This window comes from Symphalangus syndactylus, chromosome 17 (assembly GCF_028878055.3).
Source record: "Symphalangus syndactylus isolate Jambi chromosome 17, NHGRI_mSymSyn1-v2.1_pri, whole genome shotgun sequence".
NCBI lineage: Eukaryota > Metazoa > Chordata > Mammalia > Primates > Hylobatidae > Symphalangus > Symphalangus syndactylus.
The window spans coordinates 14,207,821-14,228,076 of NC_072439.2; the positions used below are offsets into that span (position 1 = coordinate 14,207,821).

At 53.6% G+C, this 20,256-nt stretch overlaps 1 protein-coding gene across 5 annotated transcripts in view; it reads left to right on the forward strand.

Annotated features, from left to right (window-relative positions):
- The window catches only part of HDGFL2 (HDGF like 2), a 34,800-nt gene that overhangs the window by 8,740 nt on the left and 5,804 nt on the right, over nt 1-20,256 (forward strand). For 3 of the 5 annotated variants that reach the window (XM_055249605.2, XM_055249606.2, XM_055249604.2), the window contains exons 4-10: nt 9,357-9,557; nt 12,537-12,653; nt 12,735-12,806; nt 17,560-17,719; nt 17,839-17,914; nt 18,023-18,332; nt 20,139-20,242. In XM_055249605.2, coding sequence (XP_055105580.2) covers nt 9,357-9,557; nt 12,537-12,653; nt 12,735-12,806; nt 17,560-17,719; nt 17,839-17,914; nt 18,023-18,332; nt 20,139-20,242 — 1,040 coding nt within the window. The remainder of the gene's footprint in view (nt 1-9,356; nt 9,558-12,536; nt 12,654-12,734; nt 12,807-17,559; nt 17,720-17,838; nt 17,915-18,022; nt 18,333-20,138; nt 20,243-20,256) is intronic. The other 2 variants (XM_063620747.1, XM_055249607.2) reach the window with 1 other exon arrangement.

Genomic DNA, 20,256 nt, shown 5'->3' on the forward strand with positions numbered 1-20,256 from the left:
CACCGGTAATCTTGATGACCAAAATGTCTCGAGACATTTGACCTAGAAGGATCCCACCTAATACATCCTTGTTGCTTGGTAGATGAAGAGGTGGAGAGACCTGTCCAGGGTTCTCAAGCTTGTGAGCAACAGAGCTGAGCTGGGGTCAGAAACCACGGCCCCCAGCTCGCAGGCCCCCTGACTCCCAGATCCCCCGACTCCCTGGCCCCCCAGCTCCCAGGCTGGCATTCTTTTCCTTCTGGCTGGTACAAGCCAGGGCAGGCCCTGGAGGATGGGAGCCCCGGGGAATAACCTCTTAGAAGTGGGAGTTGGGAGGCGTAGTGGCTCACACCTGTAATCCCAGCACTTTGGAGGCCAAGGCAGGTGGATCATCCTGGCCAACGTGGTGAAACCCCATCTCTACTAAAAATGCAAAAATTAGCTGGGCATGGTGGTGGGTGCCTGTGATCCCAGCTACTCGGGAGGCTGAGGCAGGGCAATCACTTGAACCTGGGAGGTGGAGGTTGCAGTGGGCTGAGATTGTGCCATTGTACTCCAGCCTGGGGGATAGAGTGAGACTCTGTCTCAAAAAAAAAAAAAAAAAAAGTGGGAGCTGGGGCCAAGAGCGTGTTGTATGAGCGGGTGGGCCTGGGAGCCAGGCTTGGCTGTGCCCTGTGCTCACTGCAAATCTTGACCATTGACATCCCCTCTGTGAGCCTCAGTTTCCTTATTTTTTATTTTATTTTATCTTTTTAGACTGAGTCTCACTCTCTTGCCCAGGCTGGAGTGCAGTGGCATGATCTTGGCTCACTGCAACCTCCACCTCCCAGGTTCAAGTGATTGCCCTGCCTCAGCCTCCCGAGTAGCTGGGATCACAGGCACCCACCACCAAACCTGGCTAATTTTTGTTTGTTTGTTTGTTTGTTTGTTTTTTGAGACGGAGTCTCACTCTGTCGCCCAGGCTGGAGTGCAGTGGCGCGATCTCGGCTCACTGCAACCTCCACCTCCTGGGTTCACGCCATTCTCTTGCCTCAGCCTCCCGAGTAGCTGGGACTATAGGCACCCGCCACCACGCCTGGCTAATTTTTCTTTTTTTTTTTTTTTTTTTGAGACGGAGTCTCGCTCTGTCGCCCAGGCTGGAGTGCAGTGGCGCAATCTCTGCTCACTGCAAGCTCCGCCTCCTGGGTTCACGCCATTCTCCTGCCTCAGCCTCTCCGAGTAGCTGGGACTACAGGCGCCCGCCACCATGCCCAGCTAATTTTTTTTTTTTGTATTTTTAGTAGAGACAGGGTTTCACCGTGGTCTCGATCTCCTGACCTTGTGATCTGCCCACCTCGGCCTCCCAAAGTGCTGGGATTACAAGCGTGAGCCACCGCGCCCATCCACGCCTGGCTAATTTTTTGTATTTTTAGTAGAGATGGGATTTCACCGTGTTAGCCAGGATGGTCTCGATCTCCTGACTTCGTGATCTGCCCGCCTTGGCCTCCCAAAGTGCTGGGATTACAGGCTTGAGCCACCGCACCTGGCCTTAATTTTTTGTATTTTTAGTAGAGACAGGGCTTCACCGTGTTAGCCAGGATGGTCTCAATCTCCTGACCTTGTGATCCGCCCGCCTTGGCCTCCCAAAGTGCTGGGATTGCAGGCGTGAGCCACTGCGCCCGGCCAACTTTTATATTTTTTAGTAGAGATTTCACTATGTTGGCCAGGCTGGTCTCGAACTCTCGACCTCAGGCGATCCTCCTTCCTCGGCCTCCCAAAGTGCTGGGATTACAGGCATGAGCCACCGTGCCCGGCCCTCAGTTTCCTCATCTAAAACAGAGGATTTGGTAGTGCTGGCCTCTCAGCAGGTTCGTGGGAGAGTCCAGTGAGAAATTGCACGTCGACACTTAGGAAGGGCTCACTGGATGGTGGAGGGGATATTTGGGAACAGGGAGGCAAAGCTGGATTTGACCTTCTCTTTTCCAATTTAGTCACACCCCCCACCCTGATCCTCCAAGACAGCTACAGAAATGAGCTGTTCCCCTCACTCTCAGCTGGGGGTACTGGAAGTTGGCTGGCTTTGGCCTTTTTTTTTTTTTTTTTTTTTTGAGACGGAGTCTCGCTCTGTTGCCCAGGCTGGAGTGCAATGGCGCGATCTTGGCTCACTGCAAGCTCCACCTCCCAGGTTCGCGCCATTCTCCTGCCTCAGCCTCCCGAGTAGCTGGGATTACGGGTGCCCACCACCACGCCTGGATGATTTTTGTATTTTTACTAGAGACAGCGTCCTGACCTCAAGTGATCCACCTGCCTCAGCCTCCCAAAGTGCTGGAATTACAGGTGTGGCTCACCGCGCCCTGGCCTTGTTATTTCTTTCTTTTTTTTTTTTTTTGAGATGGAGTCTTGCTCTGTCGCCCAGGCTGGAGTGCAGTGGCATCATCTCGGCTCACTGCAAGCTCCACCTCCCGAGTTGAAGTGATTCTCCTGTCTCAGCCTCCCAAGTAGCTGGGACTACAGGCACGCATCACCGCACCCAGCTAATTTTTGTATTGTTAGTAGAGATGGGGTTTCACCATATTGGCCAGGCTGGTCTCAAACTCCTGACCTTATGATCCGCCCCGTTGGCCTCCCCAGGTGCTGGGATTATAGGCGTGAGCCACCGTGCCCGGCCATTATTTTTTTCATAGAGACAGGCAACACTTTGTTGCCTAGGCTGGTCTTGAATTCCTGGGCTCAAGTGATCCTCCTTCCTTGGCCTCCCAATTTGCCGGGATTATAGGAGTAAACCATGGGCCCTACTAAAGGAAAGATTTTTAATGAGGAGTGGCTGCGACCCAGGCTTTGACACCAAGGCCTGCTCGTGCTTTCATCTCAGGTCTGCAGTTACTCACTGTGTGATTCTGAGCTGTTACTTGACCTCTCTCTGCCTTTTTTCTTCGTCTGCAGAATCAGGCTGGTCATGCCCACCGGTTACATGAGGCATTGATAAGTCCTGTAACTGACGGTGGCTCCTAGGTTCGTGGCACTCACCAGCTCCTCCTGTGGAAGATCCTGGGGCATCAGGGCTGGGTCAGGGGCAGGGCTGGGTGGAGGCAGCGACCAGGAAGGAGCCTGGGGCTCCTCATTCTCTGAGCTGCTACTCCCCACCCCCAGCCCTTGTCTCCTTACCAGGGATGCTCCAAGGAGAAACCCCAGGGGCGCTAGCCCTTCCCCAAAGGCTCTGTGGAGAGGTGGATCGAGATTGGCCGCGAGAGCGGTATTACTCTCAAGCGTTCTTCGTTTGGGGCCTGACCTACTTAGTATTACCCTTTTTAATCTTGTCAAAAATTACACAGACAGGGCCCTGTCGCTTGGGCCACGAAGACGCAAGGGAGACAAAACGTGCTCGGGCCGAGCAGCGAGGGCGTCAGCACACCCGGTTCTCGTTTTCCTTGTGTGCTGATTGGGGGCCGCTAGCCTGCATCTGTGCGCGCGGAGGCTGGTGTGCGCCTGCTGTGGGCTCCCAGCCTCTCCTCCCGGCGGGAGAGGAACAGGGTAAGCCTGGAGGGAGCCGGGAAACTGAGGAAGGGCCGAGGTTCCCTCCCGTGCTTCCCTCCTCCTGGCCCCCTCTCCTGACCAGCGCTGATGCCCACATTTCTCAGCCCATGCTTCCATTCTGTCCGGGCATTTCTACTCAGAACGCTGGCCTCGCCTGCAGCATCCGCCCAGCCTTGCACCGTGTACTCCCTGCTCCCTCTTGCCCGGCCACAACACTCGGTCACAAACGTGGGCCTCACTCTGCCTGTCCTTCCTGGCCTCATCGCCCGCGAGCCCCGTGACATGCCTCTCACGCGTTCCCACACCCTTATCTCCTCCACCTTGCTCTCTCCTGGACACCATGCGTGCCCCACTCCAGCCTGTCACATGCCATCTTGGTCATCACACCAGGAGAACGGGGCTTTTTGTTTCATGATTTTTTTTTTTTTTGAGATGGAGACTCGCTCTGTCGCCTAGGCTGGAGTGCAGTGGCGCGATCTTGGCTCACTGCAAGCTCCACCTCCCAGGTTCACGCCATTCTCCTGCCTCAGTCCTCAGAGTAGCTGGGACTACAGGCGCCCACAACCACGCCCAGCTAATTTTTTGTATTTTTAGTAGAGATGGAGTTTCACTGTGTTAGCCAGGATGGTCTCGATCTCCTGACCTCGTGATCTGCCTGCCTTGGCCTCCCAAAGTGTTGGGATTACAGGCGTGAGCCACTGCGCCCAGCCCTTTTTTTTTGAGACAGAGTCTCTGTTACCCAGGCTGGAGTGCAGTGATGTGATTTCAGCTCACTACAATCTCTGCCTCAGGTTCAAGTGATTCTTGTGCCTCAGCGTCCTGAGTAGCTGGGACTACAGGCGCCTGCCACCAGGCCTGGCTAATTTCTGTATTTTTAGTAGAGACAGGGTTTGGCCATCTTGGCTAGGCTGGTCTCGAACTCCTGACCTCAGGTGATCCACCTGCCTCGGCCTCCCAAAGTGCTGGGATTACAGGCGTGAGCCACCACGCCCGGCCTGTTTTACTATTTTTTTTTTTCCATCGAGATAACTTTACCATTTTAATCATTTAAGAGTATACCATGCAGTAGCTTCTAGTACATTCTCAGTGTACCATTCCTGCTAATTCCAGGATATTTTCTTTTTTTTGAGACAGAGTCTTCGCTCTGTTGCCCAGGCTGGAGTGCAGCGGTGCGAACTCGGTTCACTGCAAGCTCCACCTCCCGGGTTCACACCATTCTCCTGCCTCAGCCTCCCAAGTAGCTGGGACTACAGGCGCCCACCATCACGCCTGGCTAATTTTTTGTATTTTTTAGTAGAGACGGGGTTTCACCGTGTTAGCCAGGATGGTCTCCATCTCCTGACCTTATGATCCACCTGCCTTGGCCTCCCAAAGAGCTGGGATTACAGGCCTGAGCCACTGCGCCTGGCCCAGGATATTTTCAACACTCCACAAAGGAATCCTCTACCTGCTAGGTATCCCCCCAGTTCTCTTCTCCCGCCAAGCCTCAGGCAACCATGGATCCACCTTCTGTCTCTCTGGATGGGCCTATCCTGGACATTTCATAGAAATGGAATCACACACTGTGTGGCCTTTTGTGTCTCACTTCTGTCAGCTGAGCGTGGCGTTCTCAAGGTTCATCCGTGCTGTGGCCTGGGTCAGAGCCTTGTTTCTTTTCATGGCCAAGTCATATTCTAACCTATTGTTATACCACATTTGTTTATCAGTTAACGGACATTTGGATTGTTTTCAGAGAATGTGGCTTTTAAAAAATCTCAATTTTGGCCGGGCGCGGTGGCTCACACCTGTAATCTCAGCACTTTGGGAGGCCGAGGTGGGCGGATCATGAGGGCAGGAGATCGAGACCATCCTGGCTAACACGGTGAAACCACGTCTCAACTAAAAAAATACAAAAAAAATTAGCCGGGTGTGGTGGTGGGCGCCTGTAGTCCCAGCTACTTGGGAGGCTGAGGCAGGAGAATGGCGTGAACCCAGCAGGCGGAGCTTGCAGTGAACCGAGATGGCGCCACTGCACTCCAGCCTGGACGACAGAGCGAGACTCCGTCTCAAAAAAAAAAAAAAAAAATCCCAATCTTGTAGGGTGCAGTAGTTCACACCTGTAATCCTAGCGGCTTGGGAGGCCAAGGTGGGACGATTGCTTAAGCCTGGGAGTTTGAGACCAGCCTGCGCAACATGGTGAAACCCCGTGTCTACAAAAAAAAAAAAAAAAAAAAAAAAAAAAATTAGCCAGGTGTGGTGGCACAAACCTGTAGTTTCAGCTACTCAGGAGGCTGAGGTGGGAGGATCACCTGAGCCCAGGAAGTTAAGGCTGCAGTGAGCCGTGATTGCGCCACTGCACTCCAGCCTGGGTGACAGAGTAAGACCCTGTCTCAAACAAACAAACCACGAAAACTCTATCTCTCTCTGTCTTCTTTAAAAAAAGCAGTTATTTAGAAAAGAAGTGACCTGAAATCCCTCGGTCAGGTGTTCCACGCTGGCGAGGCTGGCTTGTGTGCTGCTTGGTGCCTCTGCTGGGAGCTGTGGCAGCACAGCTTGAGCTTGTTGTAACCACGTGGACTTGTCTGTCTCCCCGGTAGACCGTGAGCTCCCCGACAGCAGGGACTGCGTTTTAACTGTTTCTATCCCCAGCTCCCAGTACAGAGCTGGGCACATAGCAGGTGTCCCATGATGTTTGTTGGAGGACCTAGCAGGTATCCTATGATGTTTGTTGGAGGACCTAGCAGGTGTCCCATGATGTTTGTTGGAGGACCTAGCAGGTGTCCCATGATGTTTGTTGGAGGACCTAGCAGGTGTCCCATGATGTTTGTTGGAGGACCTAGCAGGTATCCTATGATGTTTGTTGGAGGATCTAGCAGGTGTCTCATGATGTTTGTTGGAGGACCTAGCAGGTGTCCCATGATGTTTGTTGGAGGACCTAGCAGGTGTCCCATGATGTTTGTTGGAGGACCTAGCAGGTATCCTATGATGTTTGTTGGAGGATCTAGCAGGTGTCTCATGATGTTTGTTGGAGGACCTAGCAGGTGTCCCATGATGTTTGTTGGAGGACCTAGCAGGTGTCCCATGATGTTTGTTGGAGGACCTAGCAGGTGTCCCATGATGTTTGTTGGAGGACCTAGCAGGTGTCTCATGATGTTTGTTGGAGGACCTAGCAGGTATCCTATGATGTTTGTTGGAGGATCTAGCAGGTGTCTCATGATGTTTGTTGGAGGACCTAGCAGGTGTCTCATGATGTTTGTTGGAGGACCTAGCAGGTGTCTCATGATGATGACTGAATGAATGAGTAATGAGGCTGAGGCAGAAGAACTGCTTGAACCTGGGAGGCGGAGGTTGCAGTGGGCCGAGATCATGCCATTGCACTCCAGCCTGGGCAACGAGAGCGAAATTCCGTCTCAAAAAAAAAAAGAAAAAAAGAAAAAATTGCAATCTCTGCCGAGCACGGTGGCTCACACCTGTAATCCCAGCACTTTGGGAGGCTGAGGCAGGCGGATCACGTGGTCAAGAGATTGAGATCATTCTGGTCAACATGGTGAAACCCTGTCTCTACTAAAAATACAAAAAATACACCTGGCGCTCATACATTTTCTTCCCACAAACATGAGCCACCCACGGCCTAACTCTTCATCCTCCTCTTCACCACCTCCACCCGCTTCTCTGTGCCCCTTATGGGTATACGTCAGCTTCTTCCGGTTCCCAAGGGGACCTTCATGGGTGCCATTCCTGCTCTCTGGAATGCGGCTAGCTCCTACCCCTTCCCATGCTTCTGACGACTCCTCTGTGAAAATGTCACATCCTCCGAGGGTCCTCCTCGATCACCCAGTGCTAAACACTCTCCTCTCTCACCCTCTCTTTTTTTTTTGAGATGGAGTCTCGCTCTGTCGCCCAGGCAGGAGTGCAGTGGTGTGATCTTGGCTCACTGCAACCTCCGCTTCCTAGGTTCAAGCAATTCTCTGCCTCAGCCTCCCGAGTAGCTGGGATTACAGGCGCCCGCCACCACGCCTGGCTAATTTTTTTTGTATTTTTAGTAGAGACAGGGTTTCACTGTCTTGGCCAGGCAGGTCTTAAACTCCTGACCTCATGTTTCACCCACCTTGGCCTCCTAAAGTGCTGGGATTACAGGCGTGAGCCACCGCACCCGGGTTCTCTCTCTTTTACAAATAGGGTCTTACTCTGTCACTCAGTCTGGAGTGCAGTGGTGTGATCACAGCTCACTGCAACCTCTGCCTCCTGGGCTGAAGTGATCCTCCCGCCTCAGCCCCTTAAGCAGCTGGGACCACAGGCCCGCACCACCACACCTCACTAATGTATCTTTTGTAGAGAGGGGGTTTCGCCATGTTGTCCAGGCTGGTCTTGAACTCCTGGGCTCAAGTGATCCTTCTGCCTTGGCCTTGCAAAATGCTGGGATTACAGGCGTGAGCCACCAGCCCTACTCCTCTCTGAATCCTCACAACCATACGCCCGTGTTTTCTTCCTGCCTGTCATCACGATTTGGAATTGTCTATATTTATATGGCAATGTTCAGGGTCTCCCTCTAGAAAACCAGCTCCCGGGGCAAGGGAGATGCCATGGTCACTTCTGTGTTCTTGATGCCACCGGCCCAGTGCCCGACACTCACGACTGCTCAGCAAACGTTGGCTGAGTGTGTGACCCGGTCACGTGCCTGGCACATAAGAAGCATCAGATAGGTGTTTGTGATTTCTGCGGCTGTCACTGCCTGAGCGGGCATTTTGAGTGTAGGAGAAATAGCAATGCCTGGACGGTAGAAGCCCAGAGGTCTTGTCCTAGCTTGGCTTCCTCCTCCTGATAATTGAATGACTTAAAAAAAAAAAAAAAAAAGGCAACCATTTCTTTTCTTTTTTTATTTATTTTTATTTTTATTTATTTATTTTTTTTGAGACGGTGTCTCGCTCTGTTGCCCAGGCTGGAGTGCAGTGGCGCAATCTCGGCTCACTGCAAGCTCCGCCTCCCGGGTTCACGCCATTCTCCTGCCTCAGCCTTTCCGAGTAGCTGGGACTACAGGCGCCCGCCACCACGCCCGGCTAATTTTTTGTATTTTTAGTAGAGACGGGGTTTCACCGTGGTCTCGATCTCCTGACCTGGTGATCCACCCGCCTCGGCCTCCCAAAGTGCTGGGATTACAAGCGTGAGCCACCGCGCCCGGCCTCTTTTTTTATTTTTTTGAGACAGAGTCTCACTCTGTTGCCCAGGCTGGAGTGCAGTGGCGTGATCTCGGCTCACTGCAACCTCCACCTCGCGGGTTCAAGTGATTCTCCTGCCTCGGCCCCCTGAGTAGCTGGGATTACAGGCGCCCGCCACCACACCCATCTAATTTTTGTATTTTAGTAGAGACAGGGTTTTGCCATGTTGGCCAGGCTGGTCTCAAACACCTGACCTCAGGTGATCTGCCTGCCGCAGCCTCCCAAAGTGCTGGGATTACAGGCGTGAGCCTCCGCGCCCGGCCAAGGCAACCATTTCTGGACCTCTTGGCATGGTCTCAGCACTGCCTTAGGTGTTCCACCTCCCACTTCTATGCTTTCCTGGTCACAGGCCTCTGAGGTCAAAACTGAGCCATCCCTATTGCCCAGAACTGGTCAGTGAGGCACAGAGAGGTTGAAGTCACTTGACCCAGGTTTAACTCTGAAGCCCGTGGCCCGACCCTAGTGCCCACCATACACGAATCCATCTCACTCTCCTGCCTTTGTTCTCTGGCCCTTTTGGGCCTCGGTTTCCCCATTTATAAAGCCAGGAGGCAACATGCCTGACATTCAGGATCCCGCGTGTGGTTGCCATCCTCTGGGTCACAGTCCTGATGGGGAAATCCACCCACGACTGGTGATGACGCGCATTCTCTGCCCCGACTCCCACAGCCGGTGAGCTCCTCCGACAGCGAGGCCCCCGAGGCCAACCCTGCCGGCGGCAGTGACGCTGACGAGGATGACGAGGACCGGGGGGTCATGGCCGTTACAGCGGTAACCGCCACAGCCGCCAGCGACAGGATGGAGAGCGACTCGGACTCAGACAAGAGTAGCGACAACAGTGGCCTGAAGAGGAAGACGCCTGCACTAAAGGTAGGGGAGGACCAAGGCGGGCTGGCCCTTCATCCCCTCGCCCTGATGTCTTGCCTGGCAGCTTGCTCTCCCTCCCCTGCCTTTTTTTTTTTTTTTTTTTTTCGCCCAGGCTGGAATGCAGTGGCGTGATCTCGGCTCGCTGCAACCTCCGCCTCTGAGGTTCAAGCAATTCTTCTGCCTCAGCCTCCCTAGTAGCTGGGATTACAGGCACCCGCCACCGTGCTTGGCTAAGTTTTGTATTTTTAATTAGAGACGGGGATTCACCAGGTTGCCCAGGTTGGTCTTGAACTCCTGACGTCAGGTGATCTGCCTGCCTCGGTCTCAAAGTACTGGGATCACAGTCTTGAGCCACTGCACCTGGCCACCTTTCTTTTCTTTTTTTTTTTTTTTTGAGATGGAGTTCCCTCTGTCACCCAGACGGGAATGCAGTGGCACGATCTTGGCTCACTGCACCCTCTGTCACTGGGTTCCAGCAATTATCCTGCCTGAGCCTCCCCAGTAGCTGGGAATATGGGCACCGCCGCCACCACACCCACACCCGGCTAATTTTTTTTTTTTTTGAGATGGAGTCTCATTCTGTTGCCAGGCTGGAGTGCAGTGGCACGATCTCAGCTCACTGCAATCTCCGCCTCCTGGGTTCAAGCGATTCCCCTGCCTCAGCCTCTGAAGTAGCTGAGATTACAGGCATCCACCACCACGCCTGGCTAATTTTTCGTATTTTAGTAGAGACAGGGTTTCATCATGTTGGCCAGGCTGGTCTTGATCTCCTGACCTCATGATCTGCCCGCTTTGGCCTCCCGAAGTGCTGGGATTACAGATGTTAGCCATGGTGCCTGGCCTGGTGCCTTTCTTTAATATAATTGTTTTTTCAGTATGCATTTTTTAAAAATTGAGTTACAGTCCATACATCATGAGATTCATCTTTCGAGAATATACACCTCAGTGGTTTTTAGTGTGTTCACGGAATTCTGCAACCATTACCATTATTCCAGATTTCCGTCACCCCAAAAAGAAACCTGGTCCCCATCAGCTGATCCTCCGCAGCCCCTCCGCTGGCCCCTGGCACCCACACATCCCCTTCCTGCCTCTGTGGAGGGGCCTGTCCTGGACATTTCATAGAAATGGGATCACACACTGCATGGCCTTTGTGTCTGCCTGCCTTCACCAAGCGTGACGTCCTCAGGGAGCATCCGTGCTGCAGCCTGGGTCAGCTCCATTTGTTTTATTTATTTATTTATTTATTTTGAGACGGAGTCTAGTTCTGTCGCCTAGGCTGGAGTGCAGTGGCATGATCTCTGCTCACTGCATCCTCCACCTCCCGGGTTCAAGCAATTCTTTTGCCTCAGCCTCCTGAGTAGCTGGGATTACAGGGGCCCGCTACCACGTCCGGCTAATTTTGTATTTTTAGCGGAGATGGGGTTTCTCCATGTTGGCCAGGCTGGTCTCAAACTCCTGACCACCTGATCAGCGCGCCTCGGCCTCCCAGAGTGCTGGGATGACAGGTGTGATGAGCCACCGTGCCCAGCAGCCTCCCTTCCTTTTCCTGGCTGGGTCAGATTCTGGTGTGTGGAGGGAACACGGTGTGGTGATCCACATGTCGCTGGCCATTTGGGTTGTTTCCACTTTTGGGCCATTCCAGATCAGGCTGCCGTGAACGTTTCTGTACAGGGTTTTGTGTAGATGTGTGTGTTCCATTCTCCTGGGTATATTCTCTGTCCTGCCTTTTGACCACTTCTCACTATTTGGGTGTAGAAACAAAGGACCAGATTCTAGCAACAAATTCTTTTGATAAAGTCACTTGTACTTTGTATTATTTTTTGATTCTAAAATGATAAACCATATTTATAGTAGATAACTTGGAAAATGCAAAGAACATAGAGAATTTAGAAAAAAATACCTGTAGTATATGAGGGGTTTCTGAGCCAAGCTAGGATTATTTCTTTTTTTTCTCTCTTTTTTTTTTGGAGTGGGGATGGATCTTCACTTTTGTTGCCCAGGCTGGAGTGAGATGGAGTGATCTCAGCTCACTGCAACCTCCGCCTCCCGGGTTCAAGCGATTCTTCTGCCTCAGCCTCCTTAGTAGCTGGGATTACAGGCATGAGCCACCACACCCAGCTAATTTTGTATTTTCAGTAGAGACAGGCTTTTTCCATGTTGGTCAGGCTGGTCTCAAATTCTCGACCTCAGGTGATCTGCCCGCCTCAGCCTCCCAAAGTGCTGGGATTACAGGTGTGAGCCACCGCGCCCTGCCAGAATTAGCCATTTTCTTTTTTTTTTTTTTTTTGAGACAGAGTCTCGCTCTGTTGCCCAGGCTAGAGTGCAGTGGTGTGATCTCGGCTCACTGCAAGCTCCGCCTCCCGGGTTCACGCCATTCTCCTGCCTCAGCCTCTCCTAGTAGCTGGGACTACAGGCGCCCGCCACCACGCCCGGCTAATTTTTTGTATTTTTAGTAGAGACGGGGTTTCACCATGGTCTCAATCTCCTGACCTCGTGATCCGCCCGCCTCGGCCTCCCAAAGTGCTGGGATTACAAGCGTGAGCCACCGTGCCCGGCCCCAGAATTAGCCATTTTTAAGTGCCCTGTTCAGCAGCATTAAGCACATTCACATGATTGTGCAACCATCACCACTGTCATCTCCAGAACTTTCTCGTCTTCCCAAGCTGAAATGCTGTCCCATGAAACACTCACTCCCACCTCCCTCCACAGCCCTGGTGCCCCCCATCCTACTTTCTGTCTCTGTGAGTCTGATAGCCCTAGGGACCTCCTATAAGAGTTTGTCTTTTTGTGACTGGCTTCTTTCACCAAGCATAATGTCCTCAAGGTTCAAGATCCCTGGTTTGATCAAGTTCTCACAGGGTTCCTGGCCCTCCAGAGAGGTTCCAGAGCTCAGCTCTCGTGGGCAGTGGGCAGTCAGCTGGGGGCTTCCTGCCAGGAGCCCGGCCTTCCCGTCACTGAGCATTCAGGCGGTTCCCCTTCCAGATGTCGGTCTCGAAACGAGCCCGAAAGGCCTCCAGCGACCTGGATCAGGCCAGCATGTCCCCATCTGAAGAGGAGAACTCGGAAAGCTCGTCTGAGTCGGAGAAGACCAGCGACCAGGTAGGCTGGTGGCTCCTTGGGAGGGCAGGGAAGTGCGGTGGCTGCCAGTGGGCCCCAGTTTAGCTCACTTCTCTCCCCCAGGACTTCACACCTGAGAAGAAAGCAGTGGTCCGGGCGCCGCGGAGGGGCCCCCTAGGGGGACGGACAAAAAAGGTAGCGTGCACTTGACTTTGTTTCCCGTGCCCACTCATGGGGCACCTCTGTGGTCTCCAGCACTGTCCCCAGGGCAGGGGTGGGCCATTTCTGGAGGGGGTGGGACACAGACTGCAGGGTACCCCAGGGGACCGCGTCTGCCCAGAGCGTGGCACCTCGTTATGGCTGCACTGCCTCCAGGAGTCCTCCGTCCGGTTTGGAAAGGGGCATTCTGGGATGTTGGCATCAGAAGGGAGTGAAGCAGTCCTGATGCGCCTGAATGAGAGTGAGAGAGAGCGAGAGAATGAGAGAGCGAGAGGGAGAGAGAAGAGAGAGGGAGAGAGCGAGAGGGAGAGAGTGAGTGAGAGGTTGAGAGAAGAGAGGGAGAGAGAGGGAGAGTGAGAGAGGGAGAGAGAAGAGAGGAGAGGAGAGAGAGGTGTGTGCCGGTGCATATATGAGCGGATTGTGTGTGTGTGTTCTGTCTCTGTGCACGTGTGTCCACGTGCATGTGTGTGAGTACTTGTGTGTATGCATGTTTGTGACCATGTACATGTGTATGTGTGCAGTGTGTGTGGAGATTGTGCATGTGTGATGTGTGTGTCGTGTGTGCATGTGCCTGTGTGTTTCTGGTGCCTGTGTCCCTGTGCCTGTGTGTGTGTGTGCTGTGCCTCTCCTCTGTGTCTGTGTGTTGTGCCTCTGTGTTCCCATGTGAGTATATGTGGTGCCTGTGTGTGTGCATGTGTGTCCCTGTGTGCAGTGTGTTCATGTGTCTGTGTGTCTGTGTCCGTGTGTGTGTCTGTGTGTGTTGCATTATGTTTTGCTGTATGCGTATAGTGTTTGTATCTGTGTGTGTGGTGCCTGTGTTGTGTGTGTTTGTGTGTCTGGTGTGTCCGTGTGTATGGTTTGTGTGGTATGTGTGTTGTCTGTGTGTATGGTGTGTGTTTTTTTTGTGTGTGTGTTGTCTGGTCTGTGTGTTGTGTGTGTATGGTATGTGTGTTGTCTGTGTGTGGTGTGTGGTATGTGTGTGGTGTGGTATGTGTGTTGTCTGTTGTCTGGTGTTTGTGTGTCTAGTGTGTCTGTGTGTATGGTGTGTCTGGTGTGTGTTTGGTGGGTGTGTTATGTGTGGTGTGTGTGTGATATGTGTCTTTGTGGTGTGTGTGTTGTCTGTGTTATCTGTGTGTGCGGTTGTGTGGTATGTGTTTGTGTGTTTTTGTTTGTGTTATCTTTGTGGTGTGTGTGTGGTTTGTGTGGTGTGTGTGTTGTCTGTGTTGTATGGTATGTGTGTTGTGTGTGGTGTCTGTTTTGTGTTGTCTGTGTGTTTGGTGTGTGTATGGTATGTGTGTTAACTGTGTGTATGTTATCTGTGTGTGTGTGTGTGGTATGTGTTATCTGTGTGTGTGGTGTGTGTTGTCTGTGGTGTGTGTCTGGTATGTGTGTTACCTGTGTGGTGTGTGTGTTGTCTGTTGTTTGTGTAATGTGTGTGGTGTGTGTGTTGTGTGTGTTGTCTGCGTATGGTGTATGTGTGTTGTCTGTGTGTGTGTGTGCTGTGTGTCTGGTATATGGTCTGTATGTGTTTGGTGTCTGTGTGGTGTGTGCGTATGGTATGTGTGTTATCTGTGTGTTGTGTGTGATGTCTGTGTGTGTGGTGTCTGGTGTGTGTGTGTGGTATGTGTGTTATCTGTGTGTTGTGTTGTGTGTATGGTGTGTGTGTTATCTGTGTGTTGTGTGTATGATATGTGTGTTACCTGTGTATCTGTGTGTGTAGTGTATCTGTGTGTGGTGTGTTATCTGTGTGTGTGTTGTGTGTATGGTGTGTTATCTGTGTATGTTATCTGTATCTGTGTTGTGTGTGGTATGTGTGTTTGTGTGGTGTCTGTGGTGTGTTATCTGTGTGGTGTGTGTGTTGTCTGTGTGGTGTGTGTCTGGTGTGTGTGTTGTCTGTGTGGTGTGTCTGTGGTGTGTATGTGTTGTACTTATGGTATGTGTGTTATGTGTGTGTTATCTGTGTATCTGTTGTGTGTGTTTGTGTGTGGTGTGTGTGTTGTGTGTGGTGTGTGTGTGGTATGTGTCTGTGGTGTGTCTGTGTCTGTGTGGTGTGTGTGGTGTGTGTTGTCTGGTGTCTGTTGGGTGTGGTGTATATGTGTTGTGTGTATGGTGTGTGTGTGGTGTGTATGTGTTTGTGTGGTGTGTGTGTTGTCTGGTGTGTGTGTGGTGTGTTATCTGTGTGTATGGTGTCTGCTGTGTGTTACCTGTGTGTGTGGTGTCTGTGGTGTGTGTGTACGGTATATGTGTTATCTGTGTGTGGTGTGTTGTCTGTGTGTGTGTTGTCTGTGTGGTGTGTGTGTATTGTCTGTGTGTGTGGTGTGCATGTTGTCTGTGTGGTGCGTGTTGTCTGTGGGGCGTGTGTGTGGTGTGTGTGTTGTCTGTGTGTGATGTGTGTAGTGTGTGGGGGTGTATGTAGTGTGTATGTGTGTGGGGTCTGTGGTGTCGTGTGTGTAGTGTGTGTTATCTGTGTGTGTTGTGTGTGTGGTTTTATCTGGTGTGTGTGGTGTGTGCTGTGTGTGGTATGTGTTATTTGTGTATGTGTGGTACGTGTGTGTTGTCTGTGTGGTGTGTGTGTTGTCTGTGTGGTGTGTGTGTGGTGTGTGTTGTCTGTGGTGTGTGTGTGTCTGCGGTGTGTGGTGTGGGGTGTGTGTGTCTGTATGTGTGGTGTGTGTTGTCTGTGCATGTGTGGTATCTGTGTGTGTGGTGTCTGGTGTGTGTGTGGTGTGAACTGTGTGTGTTGTCTGCGGTGTGTGGTGTGTGTGTTGTCTGTGTGTGTGGTGTGTGTTATCTGTGTGTGTGTGGTGTATCTGTGTGGTGTGTTATCTGTGGTGTCTGTGGTGTGTGCGTGTTGTCTGTGTGGTGTCTGTGTCTGTGTGTGGTGTGTGTGTCTGGGGTGTGTGTGTGTTATGTGTGTTGTGTGTCTGCGTGGTGTGTGTAGTGTGTATCTGTGTGGTGTGTCTGTGTGGTGTGTGTGTTTGTGTGTGGTGTGTGTTGTCTGTGTGTGGTGTGTGTTATCTGGTGTGTGTGTGGTGTGTCTGGTGTGTGTGTTATCTGGTGTGTGGTGTGTGTTATCTGTGTGGTGTGTGTGTTGTCTGTGTGTGTGGTGTGTTTGGTGGCTGTGTGTGTGGTGTCTGGTGTGTGTGTCTGTGTGTGTGGTGTGTTTGGTGGCTGTGTGTGTGGTGTCTGTGTGGTGTGTGTGTTGTCTGTGTGGTGTGTGTGGTGTGTTATCTGTGTGGTGTGTGTTATCTGTGTGGTGTGTGTGTCTGTGTGAGTGGTGTGGTGTGTTATCTGTGTGGTGCGTGTGTCTGTGTGGTGTGAGTGGTGTGTGTTATCTGTGTGGTGTGTGTGTCTGTGTGTGGTGTATATGGTGTGTTATCTGTGTGTGTTGTGTGTTGTCTGTGTGTGGTGTGTGTGTGGTGTGTATCTGTGTGGTGTATGTGTTGTCTCTGTTCGTGTGGTGTATGTGTTGTCTGTGTGTGTGGTGTGTCTGTGTGTGGTGTGTCTGTGTGTGTGGTGTGTGTGTGGTCTGTGTGGTTTGTGGTCTGTGTGTGTGTGGTGTGTGTTATCTGTGTGGTGTGTGTGTTGTCTGTGGTGTGTGGTGTTATCTGTGGTGTGTGTGTGTGGTGTGTGTCTGTGTGTGGTGTGTGTGTGTGGTGTGGTGTGGTGTTACCTGTGTGTGTGTGATGTGTGTTGTCTGTGTGGTGTGTGTGGTGTCTGTGTGTGGTGTGTGTGGTGTCTGTGTTGTCTGTGTGTGGTGTCTGTGTGTGGTGTGTGTGTTGTCTGTGTGTGGTGTCTGTGATGTGTGTGTCTGTGCGGTGTGTGTGGTGTGGTGTGTTATCTGTGTGTGTGTGGTGTGTGGTATCTGTGGTGTGTGTGTTGTCTGCATTGTCTGTGTGTGTGGTGTGTGTGTTGTGTGTGTATGTGGTGTCTGTGTGTGTGTTGTCTGCGGTGTGTGTGGTGTGTGTATCTGTGTGTGTGTGGTATCTGTGTGGTGTGTGTGGTGTCTGTGTGGTGTCTGTGTGGTGTGTGTCTGTGTGCGGTGTGTGTGATGTGTATTGTCTGTGTGTGTGGTGTGTGGTGTCTGCGGTGTGTGTGGTGTGGTGTGTGTTATCTGTGTGTGGTATCTGGTGTGTGTGTTGTCTGTGTGTGTTGTCTGTGTGTGGTGTGTGTGTTGTCTGTGTGTGTGTTGTCTGTGTGTGTGGTGTGTGTGGTGTCTGTGTGTGTGTGTTGTCTGTGTGTGTGGTGTGTGTGTTGTCTGTGTGTGTGTTATCTGTGTCTGTGGTGTGTGTGTGTGGTGTGTATGTCGTGTGTGTGTGTGGTGTGTGTGTGTGTTGTCTGTGTGTGTGGTGTGTGTGTGTGGCGTGTGTGTTTGGCAGGGTACTCGGGTGGAGACGGTAGAGCACAGCAGCTTGTCTGATGTGGCCTCCACACAAGATTTTGCACAAAGAAAAGATGTTCCCAGTGGGAAACCCGGGGTTCTGATGTACCCGCTTCACTGAGGAATATGAGGTGGAAGGAAGGGCCCAGCAGCTGCCCCAGGGCCGCCTGGGATCCCGGTTTTCACTTGGGGTGGAGGTGGGTTTTGTGGGTCGGAGGGGATTCGGAGCCCTGAGCCGAGGCCTGCAGAGCTTGGCAGCCGCGGGGGGTGCAGGAGCCTCCTCTGGCCTGGCGCGCCCCGCTTCTCACGGTGGGGCTCCTGATGCTCACGCCTGTCCCTGCTTCTCCCCAGAAGGCGCCGTCAGCCTCTGACTCTGACTCCAAGGCAGATTCGGACGGGGCCAAGCCTGAGCCGGTGGCCATGGCGCGGTCGGCGTCGTCCTCCTCCTCTTCCTCCTCCTCCTCCGACTCCGATGTGTCTGTGAAGAAGCCTCCGAGGGGCAGGAAGCCAGGTAGGGCCCTCGTGCTCGCACATCTCTTGGCCTGGCCCCTGCCGGGGCGCTCCCAGGCAGTCCCCTGGTCACCTTGGAGCCCTGGAAGGGAAGGTCACCCCCTCCTCCTCTTCCTGTAGCCGAGAAGCCTCCCCCGAAGCCGCGAGGGCGGAAACCGAAACCTGAACGGCCTCCGTCCAGCTCCAGCAGTGATAGGTGGGTGCTGGGGCTGGGGTCCCCTCTGGCGGCACCTCCATCGGCTGAGGGGCAGGGCAGGCTCCCGAGGGAGGGACGGAGGTCCCCAACCGCCCCCTCCGCCTCCAGTGACAGCGACGATGTGGACCGCATCAGTGAGTGGAAGCGGCGGGACGAGGCGCGGAGGCGCGAGCTGGAGGCCCGGCGGCGGCGAGAGCAGGAGGAGGAGCTGCGGCGCCTGCGGGAGCAGGAGAAGGAGGAGAAGGAGCGGAGGCGCGAGCGGGCCGAGCGCGGGGAGGCTGAACGGGGCAGCGGCGGCAGCAGCGGGGATGAGCTCAGGGAGGACGATGAGCCCGTCAAGAAGCGGGGACGCAAGGGCCGGGGCCGGGGTCCCCCGTCCTCCTCTGACTCAGAGCCCGAGGCCGAGCTAGAGAGAGAGGTGAGCTGGGAGGGCGCCGGGAGTCCCACCTTCACTCTACACGTTTATCGAGCATCTGCTAGGTACAAGGCAGTATCCCAGGTTCCGGGACACATCAGGAAAGCAGTGCGTGGGCGCAGAAACTCCTGCCCTGGAGAAGGGGACATTCACGGGAGGGAGGGCGCCGGGCATGGTGGCTCACGCCTGTTATCCTAGCACTTTGGGCAGCTGAGGTGGGACGATTACTTGAGCCCAGTTTGAGACCAGCCTGGGCAAGATAGAGAGACCCCATCTATATAAAAACCTTGAAAAATTAGCTGGGCATGGTGGTGTGCGCCTGTATAGTCCCAGCTGCTCAGGAGGCTGAGGCGGGGGAATTGCTTGAGCCCAGGAGTTGGAGGCTGCAGTGAGCTGTCATCAATCCACTGCACTCCAGCCTGGGCCACAGAGCAAGACCCTGTCTCAAAACAAGGGAAGGAGGAGCTGTACAGATGACATGAGGGTAGTGCGTGCTGTCCAGAGTTTTTGGTGCTGAGGAGAAGGGTAAAGTGGGGTAGGGGGTTTCTCTTTTAAATAGGGTAGACCCTGAAGGTGTGAGTAGACTCCAAAGGCTTGTGTTTGGGTTTAAGTAAAAGGCTCCGAATGGGCTGGGCGCAGTGGCTCACGCCTGTAATCCCAGCACTCTGGGAGGCCGAGGCGGGCGGATCACGAGGTCAGGAGATCGAGACCAGCCTGGCTAACACAGTGAAACCCTGTCTCTACCAAAAATGCAAAAAAATTAGCCAGGCGTTGTGGCAGGCACCTGTAGTCCCAGCCACTCAGGAGGCTGAGTCAGGAGAATGGCGTGAACCTGGGAAGCGGAGGTTGCAGTGAGCCAAGATTGTGCCACTGCACTCCAGCCTGGACTATAGAGAGCAAGACTCTGTCTCAAAAAAAAAAAAGGCTCCGAATGAAGTGAGGGGATCTATGAAGACTCCTGGGAGGGGACACATTCTAGGCAAGAGAAGCAGCTCACACGGAGGCCCAGAGGACTGCGCCTGGCGTGCTGGAGGAACACGAGGTGGCCTCTGCGGCTGGAGCGGAGGGAGGAAGGGAGAGGGAAAAGGGGAGGGTGGAGAAGGGACAGGGCAGGCCGGGCAGGGCCATGTGGGCTGCAGGGAGGATTTGGGCTTTGACCCTGAGGGAGGTGGGAGCCATGGAGGGCACTGGACAGGGCAGGGACAGGCCCTCACTTGGGTGTTCTCAGGTGCCCTCTGGCTGCCATGGAGTGCAGCTTGCAGGTGAGCGTGGGAGCAGGTAGGAGGCCTCCTAGGGTGGTGACTGTCAGGCCTCTCCTATACCATGTGTGGTGCTGCGGGCCCTGTCACGCCCTCTACCCTTGTGGAGATTCAGGCAGTGTTGCCTGAATCCAGAGAGTCTGACCTAGACTGAGAGCCTGGAGCCCACGTGCTGGTGCCGCTCGGCCAGGCCTGCCTTTGTTGGGGAAAGCAGGAATAGCACCGTGTTCTCTCTGTCACTCCTTTCGTCACAGAAAGGGCACCGAACTCCTGGTGCAGGAGGTGTTCCAGCCACAGCCCAGGGCTGCTGGGCACGAGGAGTGCAGGGGGCTGCTCCTCCGCTGGATGGGGCCTGGGCTCCAAGAACCCCACGATCCACTCAGGACCGGACACTGGGTCCTCCCTCCCCTCCCATCCTGCCCCAGCACCTTCAAGCAGTGTGGAAGGTGGCAGAAAGGGTCGAGCTTCGTCTCCTAGTAGTGGGATGGGCTAGGGGTCTGGGTAATCCCCTCTTCCCGCTGCTCCAACACGCCCTTCCTGACTGCTGTAGGCCAAGAAATCAGCGAAGAAGCTGCAGTCCTCAAGCACAGAGCCCGCCAGGAAACCTGGCCAGAAGGAGAAGAGAGCGCGACCCGAGGAGAAGCCACAAGCCAAGTGAGCCCTGCTCC